The 27,254-nt window shown below is 42.2% G+C and overlaps 3 protein-coding genes across 8 annotated transcripts in view; 1 reads left to right on the plus strand and 2 right to left on the minus strand.

The window, feature by feature from the left end:
* cpne2 (copine II) overlaps positions 1–27,254 on the minus strand; it is a 247,181-nt gene that overhangs the window by 208,564 nt on the left and 11,363 nt on the right. The gene's annotated exons all lie outside the window — the stretch shown is intronic.
* Positions 1–27,254, minus strand: part of LOC127353460 (protein NLRC5-like) — a 180,870-nt gene that overhangs the window by 48,883 nt on the left and 104,733 nt on the right. For 2 of the 6 annotated variants that reach the window (XM_051382723.1, XM_051382721.1), the window contains exon 2: positions 1,682–6,272. The exons of 3 other annotated variants lie outside the window; for them this stretch is intronic. In XM_051382723.1, coding sequence (XP_051238683.1) covers positions 3,686–4,414 — 729 coding nt within the window. In that variant the 5' untranslated portion in view covers positions 4,415–6,272 and the 3' untranslated portion in view covers positions 1,682–3,685. Of the gene's footprint in view, positions 1–1,681; positions 6,273–26,488; positions 26,664–27,254 lie in introns of those variants that run through there. One more of the 6 variants, XM_051382724.1, reaches the window with a different exon arrangement.
* On the plus strand, positions 12,608–25,485 carry LOC127353422 (myosin heavy chain, fast skeletal muscle-like). The gene is made up of 40 exons (XM_051382634.1): positions 12,608–12,627; positions 12,918–13,139; positions 13,212–13,355; positions 13,455–13,611; positions 13,704–13,731; positions 13,809–13,908; positions 14,002–14,094; positions 14,183–14,246; positions 14,328–14,426; positions 14,515–14,618; positions 14,741–14,879; positions 15,003–15,121; positions 15,400–15,549; positions 15,649–15,819; positions 15,910–16,210; positions 16,343–16,407; positions 16,498–16,585; positions 16,700–16,817; positions 16,901–17,024; positions 19,556–19,692; positions 19,776–20,031; positions 20,111–20,353; positions 20,432–20,608; positions 20,689–20,834; positions 20,932–21,022; positions 21,104–21,493; positions 21,601–21,727; positions 21,815–21,933; positions 22,016–22,212; positions 22,509–22,692; positions 22,805–22,970; positions 23,071–23,195; positions 23,292–23,600; positions 23,693–23,896; positions 24,003–24,128; positions 24,221–24,391; positions 24,492–24,596; positions 24,694–24,789; positions 25,090–25,221; positions 25,386–25,485. Exons 2-40 carry the CDS (start codon positions 12,933–12,935, stop codon positions 25,404–25,406), a joined length of 5,793 nt encoding a protein of 1,930 aa, XP_051238594.1. The 5' UTR covers positions 12,608–12,627; positions 12,918–12,932; the 3' UTR covers positions 25,407–25,485.

The following is a 27,254-nucleotide window of genomic DNA, read 5'->3' on the forward strand; positions in this document are numbered from 1 at the left end:
AGAATTTTTATTTTGTCACTGCAAGTTCAACACTATTGCCTCTGACATTTAAAAATGCTATTGCTCAACAACCGGAATGGTTGACATTCAAAGTGATGTGCATGAAGCCAAAAATGGAATTGAAGCTGCAGAGTTAGTTAAAGTGTTAATAGATTGACATATGAGTGTGAATACCACAGACATATCCCTTACACCTTATCATAAGTAGTGGTTGTACATTTTTAAAATTATATTTATTATTTATTTATTGTGAAACTATTTATATATTAATTGTTGATCTATTTAGTATTTTAAAGATGTATTTTTTAATCAAATAAATTAAATAATCTGTGAGAAGCATTAGAATACATGTGTATTTTTACTGTAACTGCATTCACCAATATCAATGAATAAACAGTCCGTCAAAAGACCTAAAATTAAGGTTTCCTTTTTTAGGTAGGAATTAACACAAATTCAAGATGTGCCTTTGCTGATGGAAAACTGAAACATAAGATGTATTAACAGCAAATGCCAACCTCATGTAACCATCAGCTGTCCTCCTAACCATATTCAGCTTGTGTCCTCCATTTAACTTCTACTTTGTCAGCAACACACATTTAATACAAGGATTCCAATTCCAGTCTGTGAGTGTTGTGCAAGATCTATAAAGCTCATGTTTGTGATGATATTATCGACTTACTTTAATTAATAGGATGTATTGGAAAACAGTAGTCCAAGTAATCAGTACTGTTACACAGCATAATTTTACATTTTCCTGTTGAGGAGAACTCAGTTACATTAACTAAGGATATAAGTGGTAACACACATTACACACAGTAACCCCTCACTATGAGTAGAGTCAGTCAACAGGTGGTAGACAGGATCTAAGGGATGCTCTGAAATAGACAGAAAGGGGGCAAGAGGGCCATCACTGATTTTGACTTTGCTCTCCATATGACCTATATTGTGTGGAGACAATGAAATAAACCCTGGAAGTTACTGACTGGATGAGGTTAAGTAGTAAAAAGTAGCAACAACACATTGAAGAATTTTGGACAGACCAGCAAAAGCTGGCTTTGGGGACGTGGAATGTCACTTTGCTGGGGGGGAATGAGCCGCAACTGGTGCGGGAGGTGGAGCCCTATCGATTAGATCTGGTGGGGCTTACATAGGCACAGTCGAGACTCTGGATCCTTAATCCTGGATAGGGGTTGGACTTTATTCTTCTTTGGAGTTGCTCAAGGTGTGAGGCGCCGGGCTGGTGTGGGGATACTTACTAGCCCCCGGCTGAGCGCCGCTACGTTGGAGTTCACCCCGGTGGACGAGAGGGTCGCCTCCCTACGCCTACGATCTGTGGGGAGGAACTATGACTGTTGTTTGTGTGCGGAATATTCGGCCTTCTTGGAGACCCTGAATGAAGTCCTGTATAGGGCTCCAGTAGGGGACTCCATCGTTCTCCTGGGAGACTTCAACGCACATGTGGGCAATGATGGAGATACTTGGAGGGGCGTGATTGGGGGTAACGGCCTCCCCGATTTGAACCAGAGCAGTGTTTTGTTACTGGACTTCTGTGCTAGTCATGGATAATGAACACCATGTTCGTACATAGGGATGCTCATAAGTGTACGTGGTACCAGAGCACCTTAGGCCAAGGGTCTATGATCTATTTTGTTATCGTATCAGCATATTATCAGACCTGATGTATTGGACACTCGGATAGATAGACTTTATTAATCCCCAGAAGGGAAATTGGGTCGTCATAGCAGCCAGGTACATTAAAATAGAATAAAATACAATAACAGAATAAAATACAGTAATAGAATAAAACACTTAGAAAAGATTAAAAAAAGATAAATAGGTAGGTAAGGTGCAAAGAGTTGTAGTTGTAGTTGCAAGATAGTGGTAATAGTACTGATGACATGATGGTAATGTTATTGTTAATAACAGTATATAATAATAACAGTATATAATGATAATATTAATACTATGTATAATAATATAATAATAATATGTATATATATAATATGATGACTGAACAGATATACATGTATACACATAGATATTATACATTAATATTGATATGATGTAAACGTGTCATATTTCAGCCTGTGCAAGGTGTGCATACATACATACTGTAATATATATACACAATATATATATGTACATATATATATATATACACAAGATATGATATGATATATAGCATATGTATCGTAGGTACTTGACTATACAAGAAGATATACATACAATAGATAATGTCTTATATATTGTTATATAATAATAATAATTGTAATATATGACATTTAATAATAATAATAGTAGTAGTAGTAGTAATTATATAATATTATTAATATAATAATAATATATTTTATAAATATGATATATAATATCAACATGGTTAATATCACACAATAATAACAATAACACATATCACATATGATAGTATATGTTCCACAGGTAGATTTAGTCCAGTTCTGTGATTGTGGCTCTGACAGAGGAAGATGAGTTATACAGTCTTATAACAGTGGGGAGGAACGATTTTCTGTATCGTTCCTTAGAGCAGCGTGGTTGAATGAGTCTGTTGCTAAAGCTGCTCTTTAGCTTGTCCAGTCTTGTGTGGAGGGGGTGGGAGGGATTGTCCATGATTGCCAGCAGTTTTGCCAGCATCCTCTCCTCCACCACCTCCTCCAGGGTGACAAGTTTCAAGCCAACAACAGATTCAGCCTTTTTGATGAGTTTATTCAGTCTGTTGGCGTCCTTGCCTTGATGCCCGCACCCCAGGACACCGCAGCAAAGAAGATGGTGCTCGCCACAACAGACTGATAGAACATTTGCAACATCCTGTTGCAGACATTGAAGGACCTGAGCCTCCTCAGGAAGTAAAGCCGGCTCAGGCCCTTCTTGTAGATAGCCTCTGTATTTGTGGACCAGTCCAATTTATTGTCTAGTGTGACACCCAAGTACTTATACGCCGACACCATATCCACATCGGTCCCGCCGATGCTGACAGAAGAGGGCAGGGGCTTGTTCCTCCTAAAATCCACCACCATCTCCTTTGTTTTTGCCACGTTCAGCTGCAGGTGGTTCTCCCCACACCACTTCACAACGCGGTCAACCAGGTCCCTGTACTCAGCCTCCCTCCCACCCTCAACACACCCCACAATAGCCGTGCCATCAGAGAATTTCTGCAGTTGACACGACTCACTGCTGTACTTAAAGTCTGCAGTGTAGGTGGTGAAGAGGAAGGGAGACAGTACAGTTCCCTGAGGGGCCCCAATGTTACTAATCAGACGGTCAGACACACAGTTCTTTAATCTTTAACATGCCTTCAGCACACGAGGGCTGATGCGGTCCGGTCCAGCAGCTTTCCTCTGTTTGAGCCTCTCCAGCTCTCTCCTCACCTGGCTGGATGTGAAGTGAAGTCCAGATTGGGGGGTGGGGTATGTGGCAGGGTCTGCGATGGGTGTCAGCAGTAGGTTTGGGGGTGGGGATGACAAAGGCGATGCAGAGAGGTGTCTGCTGCAGGAGGTGACAGTGGGCTGTGGGAGATGTGGGAGATGTGAGGATGTCCTGGGGGTAGGAGGTGTGAACGAGTGCATGGTGGATGTCAGCAGGGGGGTGGGGGATGGGGATGATGAGGGTGGTGTGGGGGCAGGAGGTGGTGGGGGGGGGGGGGAGTTAGAGTTGAACCTATTGAAGAACTGGTTCAACTCGTTGGCTCGTTGTTCGTTCCCCCCAGCTGCCCCCCTCCTCTCTGAAAGCCGGTGATCTCTTTCATCCCACTCCACACTTCCCTGGAGTTGCTGTCTTCCAGTTTGTCTTCCAGTTTTCTCCTGTAGTTGTCCTTGCTCTCACTGATGCTGCGTTTGAGCTCTCTTTGTACCCGTTTGAGTTCTGCTCGGTCCCCTGATCTAAAGGCTCTCTTCTTCTCGTTGAGAAGAGCCTGCAGGTCGCTAGTTACCCACAGTTCGTTGTTTGGGTAACAGCGGACCTTTTTAGTGGGGATGGTGTTGTCTATGCAGACTAGGTTGTGGTCTGACCTGCCCAGTGGTGGCAGGGCAGTGGAGCTGTACGCATCTTTAACATTTGCATACAGCAGGTCCAAGATTTTATTGTTTCCGGTGGTGCATGTGACAAACTGGTAGAAGGTTGGGAGTGTGGATGAAAGAGAAACATGCTTGAAGTCCCCTGTGATGATGATGAAGGCCCCAGGGTGTTTTGTTTGAAGTCCTGCAGTCACAGCGTGGATGACGTCACACACTGCTTCTGCTTTCCCAGATGGAGGAATGTAAACAGTGATGGCAATAACGCTGGAAAACTCCCACGGCAAATAAAATGGACTTAGTCCGACGGGGACAAGCTCAATGTCCAGGCTGCAGACACACTTTTTCACAGAGACGTGCCCGGGGTCACACCACCTGTTGTTGACGAGCATGCCGAGTCCCCCTCCTTTCTTCTTGCTGGTCGCGGCAGTGTCCCTGTTGGCTCAGACCGTCTGGAAGCCGGGAATGGTGACGTTGGAGTCCGGTATCTGCTCTTGTAGCCACGTTTCTGTGAAACACAAGATACTAGACTCCCTGTACTCCCGCTGCATTCTGGTGAGCGCTTCTAGTTTGTCCACTTTATTTGCCAAAGACCTCACGTTTCCAGTGATGACTGCAGGAATGTAGGGTTTAAACTTTCTCTTCTCCATCCTCCGTTTAAACTCCACTCTGCAGCCTCAACATCTCCTCTTAAGCTCCTCCGGTATGGAGGGTCTCTCTCCGGCCAAGAGGGTCGGGTACCTCAGGGCCATCAGCTGGTCGCGAGTGTAAACAATGCCTGTGGATTTGCAGGTATTGTTGCAGGCATGGCTCCCAGTCATCCGGAGAGACCAAAGTGCAATAAAGTGTGGTAACAAGTGCCAAAACTGCTGAAAAAAGCATCTCCACGTAGAGTGGTGCGAAGATGCACAGAGCAATGAAAAATAAAGATATAAAAACAAACTACAAAATGACTAAAAACACAAAAAACCGACAGTAATACCCGGAGCTACTACAACAGGCTCCCACTAGGATGGCGCTATTTTGCATTATATAAAGAGAGGGGCGGAGCTATAGACTGATCACCATCTGGTGGTGAGTTGGGTTAGGTGGCGGGGGGAGCCACTGGACAGACCTGGTGAACCCAAACGTGTAGTATGGGTGAACTGGGAACATCTGGTGGAGGCCCCTGTCCGAGAGACCTTCAACTCCCACCTCCGGCGGAGCTTCTCCTGCATTCCTGTGGAGGCGGGGGACATCAAACCAGAGTGGTTGGTGTTCAAAGCTTCTATTGCTGAAGCTGGGGCTGTGAGCTGTGGTCTTAGGGTGTTGGGTGCCTCAAGGGGCGGTAACCCTCGAACATGGTGGTGGTGGACACCGGTGGTCAGGGAAGCCGTCTGACTGAAGAAGGAGGCCTTCCGGGATATGTTATCCCGGGGGACTACCGAGGAAGTTTCAGGGTACCGACAGGCCCGAAGGACTGCAGCCGCAACTGTGAGGGAAGCAAAACAGTGGGTGTGGGAGGAGTTCAGAGAAGTCATGGAGAAGGACTTTCAGACGGCACCCAGGCGCTTCTGGAAAACCGTCCAACACCTCAGGAGGGTGAAGCGGGGAACCATTCAAGCGGTGTAGAGCGGGATGGGATCAATTTCCCTGCGGGAAGTCACTGAGGTAGTCAAACAACTCCACAGTGGAAAGGCCCCAGGGAATGATGAGATTCGCTCAGAAATGCTGAAGGCTCTGGGTGTTGAGGGGCTGTCTTGGTTTATACGCCTTTTCAACATTGCGTGGAAGTCAGGGACAACGCTGAAGGAGTGGCGGACTGGGGTGGTGGTTCCCTTAATTAAAAAGGGGGACCAGAGGGTGTGTGCAAACTACAGAGGCATCACACTACTCAGCCTCCCTGGGAAAGTTTACGCTAAGGTGCTTGAAAGGAGGGTCTGGTTGATTGTCAAACCTCTGATTGAAGAGGAACAGTGCGGGTTCCGTCCTGGTTGTGGAACAACAGACCAACTCTTCACTCTCGCAGGTGTCCTGGAAGGGGCCTGGGAATATGCCCATCCAGTCTACATGTGCTTTGTGGATTTGGACAAGGCATATGACCAGGTTCCAAAGGATATCCTGTGGGAAGTGCTGCAGGAGTATAGGGTGAGGGGGCCACTTCTCAGGGCCATCCAATCCCTGTATTTCCAAAGCGAGAGTTGTGTCCGGATTCTTGGTCGTAAGTCAGACTCGTTTCCAGTGGGTGTTGGCCTCTGCAGGAATGATGCCCTGAGAATCAAGAAGAAGATGGAGGGAGACATAAATGAGATGGAGATTTGATAGACAATTCTGCACGGTAGAGCAAATGTAAGAAAACATGCAAAACAAATATTATCTAATTATTATCTTAACTTTCTGGTTTTCTAAAGGTGCGTGAGCTGGAGGCAGAGGTTGAAGCTGAGCTCATTTTTTGATCAATAACTAAAACAGCATCATCATTCTTTGATTTATGTCTGTTTGTTGGAGCAGATTCTTAACAGTATAATATTCACACCATTACACAGTATTAGGTTTAAATGCTATAAAATTCAATGATTAAAATTATTGTCACCAAAAGCTAATTAAAATCAAATTTACACAATTTATCTGTTTTTTACACGGAAAGGAAGCAGCTGAGTAAAGCATGCTTAGTGTTTCAGTGTTGAATCATATAATATGATATAATTCATGCTGAAAAAAAGATTGGTACAGAACAAAGAAATGGTTTCTCTTAAATTGCTGTCTGTTATACTTTCATGTCTTTGCTTCCCATGAAAGGTAGCGTATGTGAGGTTTGAGAGACATTAACCAAATCGTTTTTACGATCATTAATTAATGCAGAATGCATAACTGTTCACTGTGTCACTCAAAATATTATTATCAAATTATATAAATCAAAAACGAGTCAAGATCATATACTGTACAATAATAGTATAATTTATATAACTCGGTCAAACTACAGTGCCAAGCATGTGAGTGAACCTGACTTGATATTTTAGTATCACATGGTAAAGTAGAAATCAGTCAGCTGTTCTGTAACAGACTACATATGTGTGGTGTGGGTCATTATTGGGTGCACTTTAATTTCAGTAGTACATTAATATTTCTGACTGTAAATTATTCTTTATCAGAGATTTTTCAGATTGTGACATCATGTCAATATCTTGGATGACAAGTGAATGTAGAATTTTTTTTTTTGTCACTGTAAGTTCGACACTATTGCCTCTGACATTTAAAAATGCTATTGCTCAACAACCGGAATGGTTGACATTCAAAGTGATGTGCATGAAGCCAAAAATGGACTTGAAGTGAAGAGTTAGTTAAAATGTTAATAGATTGACACATGAGTGTGAATACCACAGACATATCCCTTACACCTTATCATAAGTAGTGGTTGTATATTTTTAAAATTATATTTATTATTTATTTATTGTGAAACTATTTATATATTAATTGTTGATCTATTTAGTATTTTAAAGATGTATTTTTTAATCAAATAAATTAAATAATCTGTGAGAAGCATTAGAATACATGTGTATTTTTACTGTAACTGCATTTACTAATATCAATGAATAAACAGTCTGTCAAAAGACCTAAAATTAAGGTTTCCTTTTTTAGGTAGGAATTAACACAAATTCAAGATGTGCCTTTGCTGATGGAAAACTGAAACATAAGATGTATTAGTAGCAAATGCCAACCTCATGTAACCATCAGCTGTCCTCCTAACCATATTCAGCTTGTGTCCCGCATTTAACTTCTACTTTGTCAGCAACACACATTTAATACAAGGATTCCAATTCCAGTCTGTGAGTGTTGTGCAAGATCTATAAAGCTCATGTTTGTGATGATATTATCGACTTACTATAATTAATAGGATGTATTGGAAAACAGTAGTCCAAGTATGCAGTACTGTTACACAGCATAAAATTTTACATTTTCCTGTTGAGCAGAACTCAGTTACATTAACTAAGGATATAAGTGGTAATACACATAAGTAACCCCTCACTATGAGTAGAGTCAGTCAACAGGTGGTAGAAAGGATCTAAGGGATGCTCTGAAATAGACAGAAAGGGGGCAAGAGGGCCATCACTGATTTTGACTTTGCTCTCCATATGACCTATATTGTGTGGAGACAATGAAATAAAGCCTGGAAGTTACTGACTGGATGAGGTTAAGTAGTTAAAAGTAGCAAGAACACATCAAAGAATTTTGTTCGGATTTGTGAATTTGGTAGTTGCAGAAAAGTCTCTCCGGGAACCATCACCTTACCGCAGTGGAGAGCTGTGTTGTCAGGAGCAATATGCTCCTGGTAGGGTCTCCCAAGGCAAAGTGGTCTCAGGTGAGGGGCCAGACTAAGAATGATTCGCAGACCCCATGGAAGTACATAGAAGATGTAAAGAGACCCGTCCCGGAGGAAGCCGGGGGCCCCCGTCTCGAGCCAGGCCTGGAAGGGGGGCTTGAAAGAGTGACCTGGCCTCATCTTCATCCCGCGGGCCCACCACTCGCGGGAGAAACCACTGGGGTCGGGTGCAATACCAAATGGGTGGCAGTAAAGGCAGGGGCCCTAGACAGACCAGACCCGGGCAGCAAAAGATGGCTTTGGGGACGTGGAATGTCACTTCGCTGGGGGGAAGGAGCCGGAACTGGTGCGGGAGGTGGAGCGCTATCGATTAGATCTGGTGGGGCTTACTTCTACGCACAGTCGAGACTCTGGATCCTTACTCTGGATAGGGGTTGGACTTTATTCTTCTCTGGAGTTTCTCAAGGTGTGAGGCGCCAGGCTGGTGTGGGAATACTAACTAGCCCCCGGCTGAGCGCCGCTACGTTGGAGTTCACCCCGGTGGATAAGAGGGTCGCCTACTCCTAGGATCTGTGGGGAGGAACTATGACTGTTGTTTGTGCTTAGGCACCAAACAGCAATGCAGAATATTCAGCCTTTTTGGAGACCCTGAATGAAGTACTGTATAGGGCTCCGGTAGGGGACTCGTTCTCCTGGGAGACTTCAACGCAAGTGGGCAATGATGGAGATACTTGTAGGGGCATGATTGGGAGGAATGGCCTCCCCGATTTGAACAACTGCTGAACTGCTAGTCATGGATAGTCCCTAACGCACACCATGTTCGTACATAGGGATGCTCATAAGTGTACGTGGTACCAGAGCAATTTAGGCCAAAGGTCTATGATCTATTTTGTGATCGTATCATCAGACCTGAGGTTGCATGTATTGCACACTCGGGTAAAAAGAGGGGCGGAGCTGTCAACTGATCACGATCTGGTGGTGAGATGGGTTAGGTGGTGGGGGAAACCACTGGACAGACCTGGTAAACCCAAAAGTGTAATACGGTTGAACTGGGAACGTCTGGAGGAGGCCCCTGTCCCAGAGACCTTCAACTCCCACCTCCGGTGGAGCTTCTCCTGCATTCCTGTGGAGGCGGAACCTGTCAAACTGGAGTGGTTGGTGTTCAAAGCTTCTATTGCTGAAGCTGGGGCTGTGAGCTGTGGTCTTAGGGTCTTGGGTGCCTCAAGGGGCGGTAACCCTCGAACATGGTGGTGGACACCGGTGGTCAGCGAAGCCGTCCGACTGAAGAAGGACGCCTTCCGGGATATGTTATCCCGGGGGACTCCCGAGGCAGTTGCAGGGTACCGACAGGCCGAAGACTGCTGTGAGGGAAGCAAAACAGCGTGTGTGGGAGGAGTTTGGAGAGGGGGAAGCGGGGAACCATTCAAGCTGTGTACAGCATGGATGGGACACTGCTGACCTCAACTGGGGAGGTAATTGGGCGGTGGAAGGATCACTTTGGGGAAGTCCTGAACCCGACTAGACCAACAAAGAGGTGATAGAGGCAGAACTGGAGTGTGATGGGGGATCTGCATCAATTTCCCTGCGGGAAGTCACTGAGGTAGTCAAACAACTCCACAGTGGCAAAGCCTTGGGGATTGATGAGATTCACCCAGAAATGCTGAAGGCTCTGGGTGTTTAGGGGCTGTCTTGGTTGATACGCCTTTTCAACATTGCGTGGAAGTCAGGGACAGCGCCAAAGGTGTGGCGGACTGGGGTGGTGGTTCCCCTATTTAAAAAGGGGGACCAGAGAGTGTGTGCAAACTACAGAGGCATCACACTACTCAGCCTCCCTGGGAAAGTTTACTCTAAGGTGCTGGAAAGGAGGGTCCGGTTGATTGTCGAACCTCTGATTGAAGAGGTGGTCGTGGAACAACAGACCAACTCTTCACTCTCGCAGGTGTCCTGGAAGGGGCCTGGGAATATGCCCATCCAACGCCTCGGGATACCCCAGTCAGAGTTGGCCGATCTGGCCAGGGAAAGGGAAGTTTGGGGTCCTCTGCTGGACTTGCTACCCCCGCGACTTGATCCCGGATAGGCGGATGGGGATGAGATGAGATGAGAAAAGTGATGTGGATCAACAGATGCATCTTTTCTGCAGATACCTACTTACTAGGTACAGTCAGATTGACATGTAGTACAAAATGTATGTTTTTATTTGTGTATAATCACCTGAAAAAAAGGACCATTGGAATTAGCTTTTTTTATCTAAAGAAGGAGCAGGTCGCCAAATTACAAATCCTACTTCAGTAAAGGCAAGACACACAAGACAAGTACTTGTTGCCTTCGTTGGTTGAGTTGGACAGGTTTAGGCATAAGGAGTGAGGCCACCATGTTGCACCACTTTGTTTCTACTGTAACTGTTCTCTGGATAGCCCACTCACATTTTTTGCAAGACTTGCAGCTACCGTAGGTTCTCGTACACGCTTGGAAGGGGAGGGTGAGGCAAGCAGTATTCAGTTGATTAGAGTGTGCAACTTCACAGCTAGATGCCACTGAATCCTACACAATGGACCTTTTACTTTATACCGCAAATTAAAGAAAAACATTACCAGGCTGCAGGATCTGGCATCATACTGCTTATGTAAAGTATATTAGCTCCAACCAAGTAGCAAAGTGAAAAGTATTACTTAAACAGTTTAACAGTTTTAACAGTAATCAGCCAAATCCTGATCTAACACAACTACAATTGAAAGTACTGGTGCTGAGGGAAACTGATGAGCATGCTCCCAGTATTGGACCAGTTTGGGATTTCCTGGCATCACAGCCTAGCCTGACCTGCGTCATTTGCTTAGGACAATAACAGCTGTAGTCAAATTGGTTTCATGGCAGCTGCAATGGATTACAATGGCGACCCTGAGTCACAGAAAAAAAGCATGTCAAAACGGTCATAGGAAGTTCTGAAAGTCTCAAACCATTCTTTCAGCAGATTCTACTGCTACACGTGTAGAACAATTTGGTTAGCTCATCATTATTAAAAACAACAAAAATTATTTCAATGGAGTTTTTAAATTTAAAAAATGAATGTTTTGCCCAAGTTTGTACATACTATAATAGTTGCAATCCACTTTAGGTTTCCTTCATTCTGGTTGAAGAGTGACACACGGTCTACATCCTTATAATGAAGTAGGTTTGATATCCTAGATTCAATACAATTCAGGCTATTCTCTTTTGTGAGCAAATCAACCCAACTGTTAATTTTGGCAGATGGGACAGCAGTGGCATTACCCTAGAGCTACTAAACTGCTCCGGAAAACAATGTTGCCAAATGATCTGCTCAAAAGAACATGTTTTGGACTCGGTGGAATGGAATCATTGCAAATTGTCAAAGAAAATATTATATAAGACAAGTCAAGTGAAACTTTGGTCGAAATGATTTACCGTGCACAACTGACAATAGTGATGATTAATGATGAGAAACTTTTACTTAGGCTGCATTGCAGCAGTTACAATCATAGAGAGGCAGGAAATAGACTTGAAGCCTATAAAGATTCTTAGAGTTATGTTCACACTCATTAAGCGTGTGATGAGTGAAATGTGAGCCACTACACAGCATGGGTAGATATCTGTATTGAATGAAATATTTGTTTTATCGTCCTTCGACGATGCATTAGACAGACAACTGAAAAATGCAGCTGGAAAGCATGTGTTGACACAATGTGAATCATACCCAAGGAAGCCTCTTGCTTTATATAAATTAAATTTGTTCTACAGACATGTAAAAAAAAAAACAGAACTCTATTCTACACACCCCTCTCGTTTCTATTATGTTGATACAATGCCTTGCATTGTCATGTCATAAAAGACAAATTAGTTTTAAGAAAGTAAAAATCTTTCCTCAAAAATTGGAAACTGGCCTTACAGACTGAAATCCAAAACACAAGTGGTATATTTATAGTACTTTCATGTACTAGCAACACCTGTTTCAATGGAAGTCTGCTTTGGCTGTTATTCACACCATATGTGAATGTGTCCCACATTTAACTTTTACTACGTAAGCAAGCCAGATTCAATATAAGGAGTCCAAGAGGACAGAGCAGTGTGTGGTAGGAGACCCTAGAAGACCCCAGCTTGTGGTAAGTTTCAATTCTATCTGTTTTGGAGAATTTAAATGAATTAATTATTTGAGAAATTAGTTTGTATTGTATTGTATTGTATTTTTGGAAGAAGTCTTTGATTGCAAACCTTCACCAGTAAGTGAAAATATGTGTCATGTATTCAACAGGATTGCAGAATATAACACACTTTTGACAGAGAAAGGGTCAGGTATGAACATCTTTCAACTATCTTTGGGTATCATGTGAAAATTGTTATATTCACCTGCATATGCTGTTCATTCAGTTTTGTCATGACTCTGTTAATGTTATCAATATACACAGAATTATATTTTGATTGAGCTAAAGTGAAGGCACAACAGAGCATAGACAGATATTTAATAAAGATATGTTCATGATTTAGTTCTGCTTTTCTGCTATTCTGGGTTTTTAAGTCACAGGGCTTTAAGACAGTTTTTAAAAAGACGAATAAGATTGCTCTTATTTGTAATTACCTCATAGAAATAAATTGCAGCAATGAGTACAGACGCAGAGATGGCCGCTTATGGCAAAGCTGCCATTTACCTCCGTAAGCCAGAGAGGGAGAGAATTGAGGCTCAAAGCAAACCCTTTGATGCCAAGGCTGCCTGCTACGTGGCCGATACCAAGGAGCTGTACTTGAAGGGACTGATCGTCAAGAAAGATGGTGGCAAAGTCACTGTCAAAGTCCTGGACACGGAGGAGGTTAGTATCACTAAATCAAAGTAAACGGATTCAATATGATCAGCCCCCAATGTAACAAATGTATTGTTCCAGGAGAGGACAGTTAAAGAAGATGACGTCAGTCCAATGAACCCTCCGAAGTATGACAAGATTGAGGACATGGCCATGATGACCCATCTCAATGAAGCCTCTGTGTTGTATAACCTCAAAGAGCGTTATGCAGCATGGATGATCTACGTAAGAAAAGCTGCCTAATACGAAAAGAGAAATATACCTATATACAGCGAAACTAGATATACTTAGAGTTAACTGCTGGGTTTCTATGATCACTTTCAGACCTACTCTGGGCTGTTCTGTGCCACGGTGAACCCCTATAAGTGGCTCCCAGTGTACGATCAGGAAGTTGTAAATGCCTATAGAGGCAAGAAGCGTATGGAGGCTCCACCCCACATCTTCTCTGTCTCTGACAACGCTTTTCAGTTCATGCTTACTGGTAAGTTGTTACCATAACAATGTTCAATTAATCAGTATATGAGGTTTCTGCTGAGTAAAAATATTGTTACTTTTTTTTCCCCAATTGAACAGATAGGGAGAACCAGTCTGTCTTGATCACGTAAGTTTCACATTTGTTGACTTTGCTGAACATAATCTAATATGATAAAATTCTTACAAGTCTGTGTCTCTACCTAGTGGAGAATCTGGTGCTGGAAAGACTGTGAACACCAAGCGTGTCATCCAGTATTTTGCAACAATCTCAGTTGGTGGAGACAAGAAGAGGGACACATCAAAGGTTTGTTACTGTATGATGATTACAATTCAGTGTTCTTTAAGTATGGAATACATACATCCATTTTCTGACATCAATTTTAAACCTGGATTATAGGGGTCACTGGAGGATCAGATTATTGCAGCCAATCCTCTGTTGGAGGCCTATGGTAACGCCAAAACTGTGAGGAATGACAACTCTTCTCGTTTTGTAAGTATGGAAGGATTTCTACACATGAGAGGTGTTGTTACACATTGCCGATTATGAGGGATATTCAAAATTCCATTGTGCCAAACAGGGTAAATTCATCAGAATCCATTTCGGCACAACTGGCAAACTGGCTAGTGCTGATATTGAGACATGTAAGTAACAGGTCTCATAGTACATACAAATAATTGGAATTGAGAATTAGACAGTCTCTGACTCTTTAACAACTTCTGTAGATCTGCTGGAGAAGTCTAGAGTAACATTCCAGCTTCCTGATGAAAGAGGCTACCACATATTCTTCCAGATGATGACAAACCACAAACCTGAGATAATTGGTAAAAAGATGTATCTTTCCCATAACAATAAACTTACTTACATTTTTCAACCATTTTTTGAATTTGACACTCCTTTTTTGATCTACAGAAATGTCTCTCATCACATCCAACCCCTATGACTTCCCAATGTGTAGCATGGGACAGATCACTGTAGCCAGCATTGATGACAAAGTTGAGCTGGAAGCCACTGATGTGAGTCATTTTCACTTATAATATTTTAATGTATTTTGTTCATTAAGTGCAATATTAAAACTACTGTTTAAATGCATTTTCCAAAGTGATTATGTTTTGTGTGGTCACTTTTTTAAAAACAGAATGCCATTGATATCCTTGGCTTCACTAATGAAGAGAAGATTAGCATCTACAAGAATACTGGTGCTGTGCTCCACCATGGTAACATGAAGTTCAAGCAGAAGCAGCGTGAGGAGCAGGCTGAGCCAGATGGCACAGAGGGTGAGTACTTAATATCAGCTCAAAGTGAATAGCTTTTGAACAGCAGCGTCTGGTCTCTATCATCTATCATGATGACATATCAGGGTCATATACTGTATGAATGAATCACTGAACTGTTTTCAGAGGCTGACAAGGTTGCTTACTTGCTGGGTCTGAACTCTGCTGAGATGCTAAAGGCTATGTGCTATCCCAGAGTGAAGGTCGGAAATGAGTATGTCACCAAGGGACAGACTGTACAGCAGGTAATTGAGATATACTGGTATCAATTTCAATCTACATGAAGTACATGTATATTTACAGTAGGAAAATGAATACAGAGGAAATTAGTCCCTCTTCGATTTGTTATATCTGACAAAGTCTGCAAGTTTGCTTGACTTTTGATACATTCCTTGTATGTTAACAAATTACATAAAACATATATATCAAATTTTTTACTCTTGTTTTTTACCTGATTAGAAGAAATTCCAGCATTTTACAAAATGCTTGACTGACTTTAATGAAATCACACACATTTATTTAGGTGAAGAACTCAGTGACTGCTCTGGCCAAGTCCATCTATGAGAGGATGTTCTTGTGGATGGTCATTCGTATCAACCAGATGTTGGACACTAAACAGTCAAGGCAGCACTACATTGGTGTCCTGGATATTGCTGGATTTGAAATCTTTGATGTAAGCTTAATTTCAAACGATTCATCAGCTGATACTTTTCATGACTGAATCATTCTTATTGTCTGCAAGATATTACACTGAATATTTGTCCCCTCACAGTTCAACACCTTGGAGCAGCTGTGCATCAACTTTACCAATGAGAAACTGCAACAGTTCTTCAACCACACCATGTTTGTCCTGGAGCAAGAGGAGTACAAGAAGGAGGGTATTATCTGGGAGTTCATTGACTTTGGCATGGACTTGGCTGCCTGCATTGAGCTGATTGAAAAGGTAATCATTTAATTTTGTCCTTCTGTTTGGTGGTTCTTATTTTCACTTAATGTATGACATAATTACATACATCATTCTACTTTTTTCAAGCCCATGGGTATCTTCTCCATCCTTGAAGAGGAGTGCATGTTCCCCAAGGCCACAGACACATCCTTCAAGAACAAGCTGTATGACCAGCATCTTGGCAAAAACAAAGCATTTGAGAAGCCAAAGCCCGCCAAAGGCAAGGCTGAGGCCCACTTCTCCCTGGTGCACTATGCTGGTACCGTGGACTACAATATCGGCGGCTGGCTGGACAAGAACAAGGATCCACTGAATGACTCTGTTGTTCAGCTGTACCAGAAGTCCTCAGTGAAACTGCTGGGTGCTCTCTATCCTCCTGTTGTTGAGGGTATGACAGTAACTACAGTAAAATCAAACATATTTTTAAGATTGTAGATAATGTATAGTCCTACCTAACGCGAGAATGTGTTCATGTAAATATTGAGTCTGACAAAACATGTCTGCTCTAAACCATCCACAGAGGCTGGCAAGAAGGGAGGCAAGAAGAAGGGTGGTTCTATGCAGACTGTGTCTTCACAGTTTAGGGTGGGTTTAAGGTGTAAAATTTAACATTGCAAACATGGGTATATAAACATATTTCAGTTTGTACATTTTTTGCCATTTCTGGATCAACAGGAGAACTTGGGAAAGCTGATGACTAACTTGAGGAGCACCCATCCTCACTTTGTGCGCTGCCTGATTCCCAACGAGTCAAAGACTCCAGGTATATAGAGACCATAATCTCAAGTGTTTGAGGGGTGGTTCTGTTTTGATTGTATGGTTTCATTAAGTTTAATATTCTATTAAAGGACGTCATTAACAAATATCTTTTTTATAGGTCTGATGGAGAACTTCCTGGTCATCCACCAGCTCAGGTGTAACGGTGTGCTGGAGGGTATCAGAATCTGCAGAAAAGGTTTCCCCAGCAGAATCCCCTATGCTGACTTCAAGCAGAGGTATCAGTGGATATTCTAATAGAACTTTGATGCAGACTTTTAAAAGAAATTGCTCACACTGACCATTAACTTTCTTATAAAAGGTACAAGGTACTGAATGCCAGTGTCATCCCTGAGGGACAGTTCATTGATAACAAGAAGGCTTCGGAGAAGTTGCTTGGATCAATTGATGTTAATCATGACGAGTACAAATTTGGACACACCAAGGTAAGCACCTAGATCACATTCATATACATTGGTGTATTTACCAAGGATGGTGTTTTCCTGTTAATTAGATGTATTTCAAATATACACACATCAGCCATAACATAATGAGCACTGATTAACACTGATAACCTGGTTATCATGGCACCTGTCAATGGGTGGGATATATTAGGCAGCAAGTGAACATTTTGTCCTCAAGGTTGATGTGCTAGAAGCAGGAAAATGGGCAGCATGAGGATTTGAGCGACTTTGATAGGGGCCAAACTATGATGGCTAGATGACTAGTGTTGTTTTTGGCGGCCTGTTTTAATTTGAGTTTTAGTCTAGTTTTTGTGTCAAACTGTCATTTTAGTTTTAGTCATGTTTATACTCTTTTTAGTCTAGTCAAGTTTCAGTCGACTAAAAGTCTGAGCATGTTAGTCTTATTTTAGTCAGAATTATCCATTTTTATTTTCGTCTAGTTTTAGTCGACGAAAACCGATGACATTTTTAGTCTAGTTTTAGTCAATGAAAATTGTATTTAAGTCTCTTTTTAATAATGCAATTCTATTTAACCCAGTTAATATAGTACAAGTACCTAGTATAGTACAGACAAAACCAAAATTTTCTTTAAGTCACCAAAGTCAAACAAGGTTATCTTATTATTATATTATTGTTACCTTGTTACCTCCTGTGGTGGTCAGTACCTATCAAAAGTGGTCCAAGAAAGAAAAAGCAGTGAAGGGTCATGGGCAGAGGCGGACTGGGACAATAATTCAGGCCAGGAATTTGATACCATCCCAGGCCACTACTACCCGATTAACGCAAAACACCAAGAGTGAGTTAGGTTGGGCGCCTACTGATGTAAGAGTGTAAAATAATAAAGCAAAGGCTCCACATGCGCCCACACACAGCTTTTTCTGTTTCTTTCCCCTACAAAATAAATGTTTCTGTTGTGCTGCAATAACCTGTACTCAAATAACATAAACTGAAATTATGTTCACCTGCATTATGCATAAGTATTTTTAATTTACTACTACACTTTTAATGTGCATGCTGCAAATTTTCACAGTGAAGTAGTAGATTAAATAAAATAGGTTACCCAATCATCCACCTAAACTTGAGACCAATCCTATTTTTAATGTAACAGGTACCAGACTAGTTATAAATTTGACCACTGTGTCAACCATAGTATCATACCAAGTGAGAGGTACACAGATGGCGCACTGCAGATGTGTAGGTTTATGCTCTGTAACATTAAACAAGGAAACTTCAAACACACAGTCAGGGACCGAGCTGGCAGGCATGAGGAGTCAAGAGCAAATTTCCTAAATGAACCTAAATGAATTAACCTAATAATACTACCCAAAATTGACAAAGAAGGTTAACTAATTGTGTGCACCCAAAAAGATAACGGCTGTCAAAAATGGATAATAAAACTGTATTATGAATTAAGTTATTTATTGTGAATTGTGTCTAATGTTCTATACCTAAACCTAAAGATAGTCAGACAAAATGGAAGAGTTAAAATATGATACAATAGTCAGTGAGTAAAAAAAAGGGAAAAGGTTACAACATTCAATCACTCATGTAAAAAAAACCTAACCCATCAGCTTCCACAAAGTGGAACTAACCTCCTCATTAAGCTAGTTATGCTGGATAGGCTATGGTTGTGCATCTGTTGTCACCACTAGTGTTTAATGTCTTACCTGCTCCCTTACTGACAAACATGTCAGTTATTTCACAGCACTTCGCTGCATTTGTGGCCAGTGCTTTTAGCTTTTTAAGCCTCTCCCTCTCTGCTCCACCTTTCCTCTTGGGCTGTTGATCTCGCTCCATTTTTCAAGCATGTAGAACTACAGGTGCGGGAGGAGGCAGGGAGGAGGGGGACGGGGGCACAACTTGGTGTGTGTGTCTGCCTGCAGTGCTGTGACAGCGCCTCAGAAAAAGAGAGGAAGGGGTGTGTTTGTGCCCAACGTTGCTGCTCAGTCTGTGTGAGCTTCAATACCCTAATGAGCCGCACGACAGATTAATTATTTTAAAATAAAGCGCAACCCGAACCGAGCCTTTGGTCTTGTCCATCGGCAATCACCAAGCGGGCCAGTTCGGCGGCCAGGCCCCCAGGAAATGTCCCAGTGCTCCTGATGGCCACTCCGCCACTGGTCATGGGCAGACAAGACTCTCACTGAGGCACGTTGGGAGCAAAGGCTGGCTCGATTCAACAGACGAGCTACTGTAGCTAAAACTGCTGAAAGAGTTATCACCACCAGGGTGCCCAGGTGGTCATAATCTTATGGCTGATTGGTGTGTATATATCTATTAATAACAAAAGCAGGATATCTGAAAAACTACTTATATGATTGGAATGAAATTGGTGCCAAGTCAGACCATGGGAACAAGAAACAAGTAATTTATCATGAACCTAAAAGGCGAGCAGACAGTATGTCATTATCAACAAAACAATGTTGCCCTAGGACCCTTAAACCATGTGGGTTTTATAGGATGGAAAGGATCTGAGTTTAGCCTACATTCATTTTTACTTTTCCTTTGTTTAGGTGTTCTTCAAAGCCGGTCTGCTGGGTGTCCTTGAGGAGATGAGAGATGAAAAGCTGGCAACTCTGGTTACCATGACTCAGGCTCTCTGCCGTGGTTACGTCATGAGAAAGGAGTTTGTGAAGATGATGGAGAGGAGGCATGTTGAAAATAGAACATTTTCAGAGATTGTATGAAAAATTATGAACAACATTTTCCATAACAGCAACTTCTTGTCCACAGGGAAGCAATCTATACCATCCAGTACAATATCCGCTCATTCATGAATGTGAAACACTGGCCATGGATGAAGGTGTACTACAAGATCAAGCCTCTGCTGCAGAGTGCTGAAACTGAGAAGGAGCTGGCTGAGATGAAGGACAACTACGAGAAGATGAAATCAGACTTGGCTAGTGCCCTGGCCAAGAAGAAGGAACTGGAGGAGAAGATGGTGTCCCTTCAGCAGGAGAAGAATGATTTGCAGCTGCAAGTAGCATCTGTAAGTACACCTCAACAATTGCTTTTTTCAAGCTTTTCAGTGTTGATGTGCTAATTTCTATTTTCATAAAACCAACTAGGAATCAGAGAATCTGTCAGATGCTGAGGAAAGATGTGAGGGACTTATCAAGAGTAAGATTCAGCTGGAAGCCAAAGTCAAAGAGACCACTGAGAGACTGGAGGATGAAGAGGAAATCAATGCTGAGCTCACTGCCAAGAAGAGAAAGCTGGAGGATGAATGCTCTGAGCTCAAGAAGGATATTGATGACCTGGAGCTTACCTTGGCTAAAGTGGAGAAAGAAAAACATGCCACAGAGAACAAGGTTTGTAATTAATATTTAGTACATCAAGTAACATTCATCGATATGCATGTAATAACAACATGTTTCTTGCAAATGTAGGTGAAGAACCTGACTGAGGAGATGGCTTCTCAGGATGAGAGCATTGCTAAGCTGACCAAGGAAAAGAAAGCCCTTCAGGAGGCTCATCAGCAGACTCTTGATGACCTGCAGGCTGAGGAAGACAAAGTCAACACTCTGACCAAGGCCAAGACCAAGCTTGAGCAGCAAGTGGATGATGTAAGTTTGCAAAGTCATTTGGATTGGCAAAGCATGTTTCCTTTTGAACATGATAATTAAATACTAATTTTAATGTTCAGCTTGAGGGCTCTTTGGAACAAGAGAAAAAGCTGCGTATGGACCTGGAGAGAGCCAAGAGAAAGCTGGAGGGTGATTTGAAACTGGCCCAGGAATCCATAATGGATCTTGAGAATGACAAGCAGCAGTCTGATGAGAAAATAAAAAAGTAACATTGACTTTGAATTCGTACAACAACCATTCTCTTTAAAATTGTGGTCAGCAGCATGAACTCTTACTATTTACCCAATCTATTATTCTCACAGGAAGGACTTTGAAATCAGTCAGCTGCTCAGCAAGATTGAGGATGAGCAGTCCTTGGGTGCTCAGCTTCAGAAGAAGATCAAGGAGCTTCAGGTCACATATTGTATTATATAAAATATTACTGCACATATTTCGTATTTTGTATATTATAAAAAACACACCTACATTCAACAGGCCCGTATTGAGGAGCTGGAGGAGGAGATTGAAGCTGAGCGTGCTGCTCGCGCCAAGGTTGAGAAGCAGAGAGCTGACCTCTCCAGGGAACTTGAGGAGATCAGTGAGAGGCTGGAAGAGGCTGGTGGAGCCACTGCCGCTCAGATTGAGATGAACAAGAAGCGTGAAGCTGAGCTCCAGAAGCTCCGTCGTGACCTCGAGGAGTCCACTCTGCAGCATGAAGCCACTGCTGCTGCTCTCCGCAAGAAGCAGGCTGACAGCGTTGCTGAGCTGGGAGAGCAGATCGACAACCTCCAGCGTGTCAAGCAGAAGCTTGAGAAGGAAAAGAGTGAATACAAGATGGAGATTGATGACCTCTCCAGCAACATGGAGGCTGTTGCTAAAGCAAAGGTACACAAAATATCAAATGCTATTTTAACATCCAAATTAATATAGTAAATAAGGGAATTCATATCATAAATAAAATCTGATCACTGATTTGTTTTTTTCCTCATTAGGGAAATCTTGAAAAGATGTGCCGTACTCTTGAGGACCAACTGAGTGAACTGAAGACCAAGAATGATGAAAATGTCCGTCAAATCAATGACACGGGTGCACAGAAAGCACGTCTCCTGACAGAAAATGGTATCTACAAGTTATCATTGAATAATCTGTTGTTTATTATTGAGAACCATGACACAAACTGAAGTATTATGGCATCTTTCACACAAGGTGAGTTCAGCCGTCAAATTGAAGAGAAAGAAGCTCTTGTCTCCCAGCTGACCAGAGGCAAACAGGCCTTCACACAGCAGATTGAGGAGCTGAAGAGACAGGTTGAAGAGGAGGTTAAGGTAAGAAAACAATGGAAAAGAAGTGAGTACTGATAAACTTTGTGTTAGACATTTTGCACATTCAATTTAATTCTTACACCAGGCCAAGAATGCTCTTGCCCATGGACTGCAATCAGCCCGCCACGACTGTGATCTGCTGAGGGAGCAGTTTGAGGAGGAGCAGGAGGCAAAGGTTGAGCTGCAGCGTGGAATGTCCAAGGCCAACAGTGAGGTGGCTCAGTGGAGAACTAAGTATGAAACTGATGCTATCCAGCGCACTGAGGAGCTTGAGGAATCCAAGTGAGTACATTTTAAACATTTACAACCCCAGAAGTGTAGCATTACAGCGTAGCTCAACTGACAAAGGTATTTCTGGTATCAATACAAACAAATTTATCCAAACATGACAGTTTGACATTTTCTTATATTATGTTAACATTATTTGGGTCCAAACAGTTTAGATTGCAGAACTGCTTCCATATGTTCATCTAGTTTCTTAAACATATGGAATTATTTATTTTTCATACATGCAAAATTGTTTGTGTAAGTATTTGTAACTTAGGGTTTTCATGGACAAATCACACTTTTTCAAACAGGAAAAAGCTGGCCCAGCGCCTTCAGGAGGCTGAGGAACAGATTGAGGCAGTGAATTCCAAGTGTGCTTCTCTTGAGAAAACCAAGCAGAGGCTCCAGAGTGAGGTGGAGGACCTCATGGTTGATGTGGAGAGAGCCAATGGACTGGCTGCCAACTTGGACAAAAAGCAGAGGAACTTTGACAAGGTAGCAACCTTTACTTTATGTGGCCAAGCCTTACAAACAATGAAACATGTATTTGTCTTTATATTGCTGCATAATAATAGTATTAGTGAACAGTATTAATTGTGTAATTTAGGTTTTGGCAGAGTGGAAACAGAAGTTTGAGGAGGGTCAGGCAGAGCTTGAGGGAGCTCAGAAGGAGGCTCGTTCTCTCAGCACTGAGCTCTTCAAGATGAAGAACTCTTATGAGGAAGCTCTGGATCACCTGGAGACCATGAAGCGTGAAAACAAGAACCTCCAACGTGAGTTCTGACCACATTATTATTACTACATTAAGTAAGAATAAAGTATTTATATTTCCATTTCAAGGCATAACGATATAAAACATGCATCTCTCTGCAGAGGAGATCTCAGATCTGACTGAACAGATTGGTGAGACTGGTAAGAGCATCCATGAGCTGGAGAAGTCCAAGAAGCAGGTGGAGACAGAGAAGTCTGAGATCCAGACAGCTCTTGAAGAAGCTGAGGTACATTTATTCTGCGGTCTTCTGAAAATACACGGACAAATGTTTTATAAATGGTTAAAAGGCAGAGATGAATACTCTTTTCTTTGACATCATTAGGGAACTTTGGAACATGAAGAGTCTAAGATTCTGCGTGTCCAGCTGGAGCTCAACCAGATTAAGGGTGAAGTAGACAGGAAGCTGGCAGAGAAGGATGAAGAGATGGAGCAGATCAAGAGGAACAGCCAGAGGGTGGTTGACTCCATGCAGAGCACTCTGGATTCTGAGGTCAGGAGCAGGAACGATGCCCTGAGAATAAAGAAGAAGATGGAGGGAGACCTAAATGAGATGGAGATTCAGTTAAGCCATGCCAATCGTCAGGCTTCTGAGTCCCAGAAGCAGCTGAGGAATGTGCAAGCACAGCTGAAGGTATTGTAAGATGTATAGTTGTTTCATAGACTGGTCAGTGCACCTACATTTTGACTGTCATGTGATTATTTTGCTGATATTTTTTTCACCAGGATGCACAACTGCACCTTGATGATGCTCTCAGAGCCCAGGATGACTTCAAGGAACAAGCTGCTATGGTAGAGCGCAGGAACGGTCTCATGGTGGCTGAAATTGAGGAACTTAGAGCTGCTCTGGAACAGACAGAGAGAAGCCGCAAAACCGCCGAGCAGGAGCTGGTGGACGCCAGTGAGCGTGTTGGACTGCTGCACTCTCAGGTAAGCAAGCACTGTCATTTCTTCAGTCATTCAGAAGTCTAATGAGTTTTGCAAATAATGTGAAAATGAAGCATGTGATGACTTAAGTGATCTTTTTATCTTTTAGAACACAAGCCTTATGAACACCAAGAAGAAGCTTGAGGCTGACCTGATCCAGGTCCAGAGTGAAGTGGATGACACTGTTCAGGAAGCAAGGAATGCAGAGGAGAAGGCCAAGAAGGCCATCACTGATGTACGTTTGACTTTTACATTTGTACTGCAAGTAAAATGTGTTTTTCTCAAAATATTTGTAATATTATATTTCTAATATGTTGTCTCTTCTAGGCTGCCATGATGGCTGAGGAGCTGAAGAAGGAGCAGGATACTAGCTCTCACCTGGAGAGGATGAAGAAGAACCTGGAGGTTACAGTTAAGGACCTGCAGCACCGCCTGGATGAGGCTGAGAACCTGGCCATGAAGGGTGGCAAGAAGCAGCTCCAGAAACTTGAGTCTAGGGTAAGACAATTCTGTTAAAATTTGCAGGTGAACAAGTGTGAGAAAACATACAAAACAAAAAATATATAAATATTATATAAATGTTCTGGTTTTTCTAAAGGTGCGTGAGCTGGAGGCAGAGGTTGAGGCTGAGCAGAGACGTGGAGCAGATGCTGTTAAGGGTGTCCGCAAATATGAGAGGAGAGTGAAGGAGCTCACCTATCAGGTACAGTCACTTTGACATTTAACATGTAGCCTACAAATTAATCTAACACATGTATTGCTTAATACATTTAAAAATTCCAATTTACTTTATTTTCCAGACTGAAGAGGACAAGAAAAATGTTGCCAGGCTGCAGGATCTGGTTGACAAACTGCAGCTCAAAGTGAAGACCTACAAGAGGCAGGCTGAGGAAGCGGTAAGCACAACACATTCATTTTAAATACTGATAGGTAATAATATGCCAGAATCATCTTGTTCTTCACAAAACACACATTTATGATATTAGTAGTTTGGTTTTTGCACTGGTAAACTTATATTTAAATATAATTTGAAAAAATGATAATCAGCTATAAATTACAATAACTATATCATTATGAAGCAAGCAAGCCATTAAATGTTTGTGATTGACAGTTTGGTCATATTTATGTAGTACACCTTATAGTGAATAAAACCACTCTCATTGTATATTAAAATGTCTATAACTATGTTTTTTCAGGAGGAGCAAGCCAACGTTCACCTGTCCAAGTGCAGAAAGGTCCAGAATGAACTGGAGGAGGCTGAGGAGCGTGCTGACATTGCAGAGTCCCAGGTCAACAAACTGAGAGCAAAGAGCCGTGACTCTGGCAAGGTAAATACACATCCCACTTTTATATTTGCATACATATATACATACACATACACATACACATACACACACACACACACACACACACACACACACACACACACACACACACACACACACACTAACAAACACAATAGGTATGTATTAATTGTTCTATTTTTCTACAGGGAAAAGAGGTGGCTGAGTAAAGCACTCCGGCTGATGGGCTGTTTCCAATCATAAAATATGATGTGAAATATACCACAATAAAATAGTTGTTTATCTTAATTTGCTTTCTGTGTTATTTTAATCCCATTTGGATGATTTATGATGTGAAGGCATGTCACAACACCAGAACCAAGTAAGGCGCCTTACTAATCCATTAATAAATGGAACTGAAGAACGCCCATGATTTGTTTACTGGACCAGTCTCCATTAAAGTAGTAGAAGAGGCATTTGTCAGCAAGGCGGACATTTCTTTTTGCCATATGTCTGCAAACCACTGATTATCATAGAAAAAATAAAAATAACAGAAGGGGCTGCATCTGTGTATAATTTAATAGCAAATGATGATTCTAGTTGCAAATTGTAAAAGGAAGAGATGCCATTCCTTTTATCACACAGAGGAGACCAGAACTGGAGCTTAGATCTGCAGCCCTCATCCAAGCTCACCATATCATGAAGTTTCTCTACAGATCTGGAGAGGTGCAGAAGCCTGGATATAAAGCAGTGTCCCTTGGGAATAACATGCATATCGAAATTAAGATCCCCAAGCAATTCTCTTTTAAAATAACTACTGCCTCTGACGCTTTTTTTATAACCTCTCTGATGCAATTACATTTTTTCGAGAGGCAGAATAGCTTGCATCAGGACGTTATCTATGGTGGTGCCTAGAAAGTCTATTGCCTTACATGGATGTTTTTTGCCATGTACCCCTACCTGCTTTCTTTAACTTGACGGCATCGTCAATTGTACTATGAAACAAGGAGACAGGTACCTGCATTGTGATCTACATTGACTTTGAATTATAAAAGCTTGACTCTTTTCCTGCTGCCTTGTCCTTTCGAGTATTTTTCCGTGCAACATTTCCCTACAGTCAATCTTGGACGCCATTCAACAGAACAAAGTTGAAATGAAACTAAGGAGTAAAGTACGGCACAAGAGCCTACCTTTTCCTGCGATCCCTGGTTAGTGCACCACTAACGGGATTCAACAAGCATCTGCAGCTTTAAACAAAAAGTCTGCCAGCTGACTTTAACGAAGTAACGCAAAGTTAATGCCAAGACATTACCTCTGCAGAGCAATGACTGGAACGTCTTTCCTCTTGCAATCTACACCAGCGGACATCGCACAGCAGAGACATTTGGACTTCAGAACCACAACTCTTTTCAGCCTGGCTCAAAGGACCGCCAGCTGATCCACGCACCGCCAACTCTCCTTCCTCTCTCCTTTGGACTGTTGGTAACCTACTGGACATAGACAGTTTTAGGTAACTTAAGAGTTAACGCAAAGCAAGGACTGTTTAATTACTGTTAATGTTACTGTACTGATGTGTTTTATTCAGGTTATGTTGTTGAAATGATTAACGCAGGTTACTGTAGTAACTGTAGTCTTTCAGACAGTGCTAAGGTGATGTTAGTTTGATGTTATGCTTCACACAGACACCGTCTTTGCATGCAACTAACTCCCTTTTAACGGCACCATTAATCTAGGATCAGACACACACATATTCAGCCTAAACCTCAGCACATACACAAGAAGAGGGAACTCCAACCCTCCCGCTCCTCCATGCTTTTTGTCTCTCACCAACAAGCGTTTCATACAATGAAACATCTGGTCAGAGGACAAAGGACACACACCTTTCCTGGCGCGCAACCCCCAATGCGCGCACACACACACAAACAGACACACACCTTTTCCTGTAGCTTATTTCCTTTTAGTTAGATTGTATATAGTCTATTTTCCTCTGTTTGCTTTTATTATATCTCTTTAATAAATGCTTGGGTTCGGGTAGGCAAACTGTGACACGTCATTCACCTTGCGATAGTGCACACAGA

This window comes from Dicentrarchus labrax, unplaced genomic scaffold (assembly GCF_905237075.1).
Source record: "Dicentrarchus labrax unplaced genomic scaffold, dlabrax2021, whole genome shotgun sequence".
Taxonomy (NCBI): domain Eukaryota; kingdom Metazoa; phylum Chordata; class Actinopteri; family Moronidae; genus Dicentrarchus; species Dicentrarchus labrax.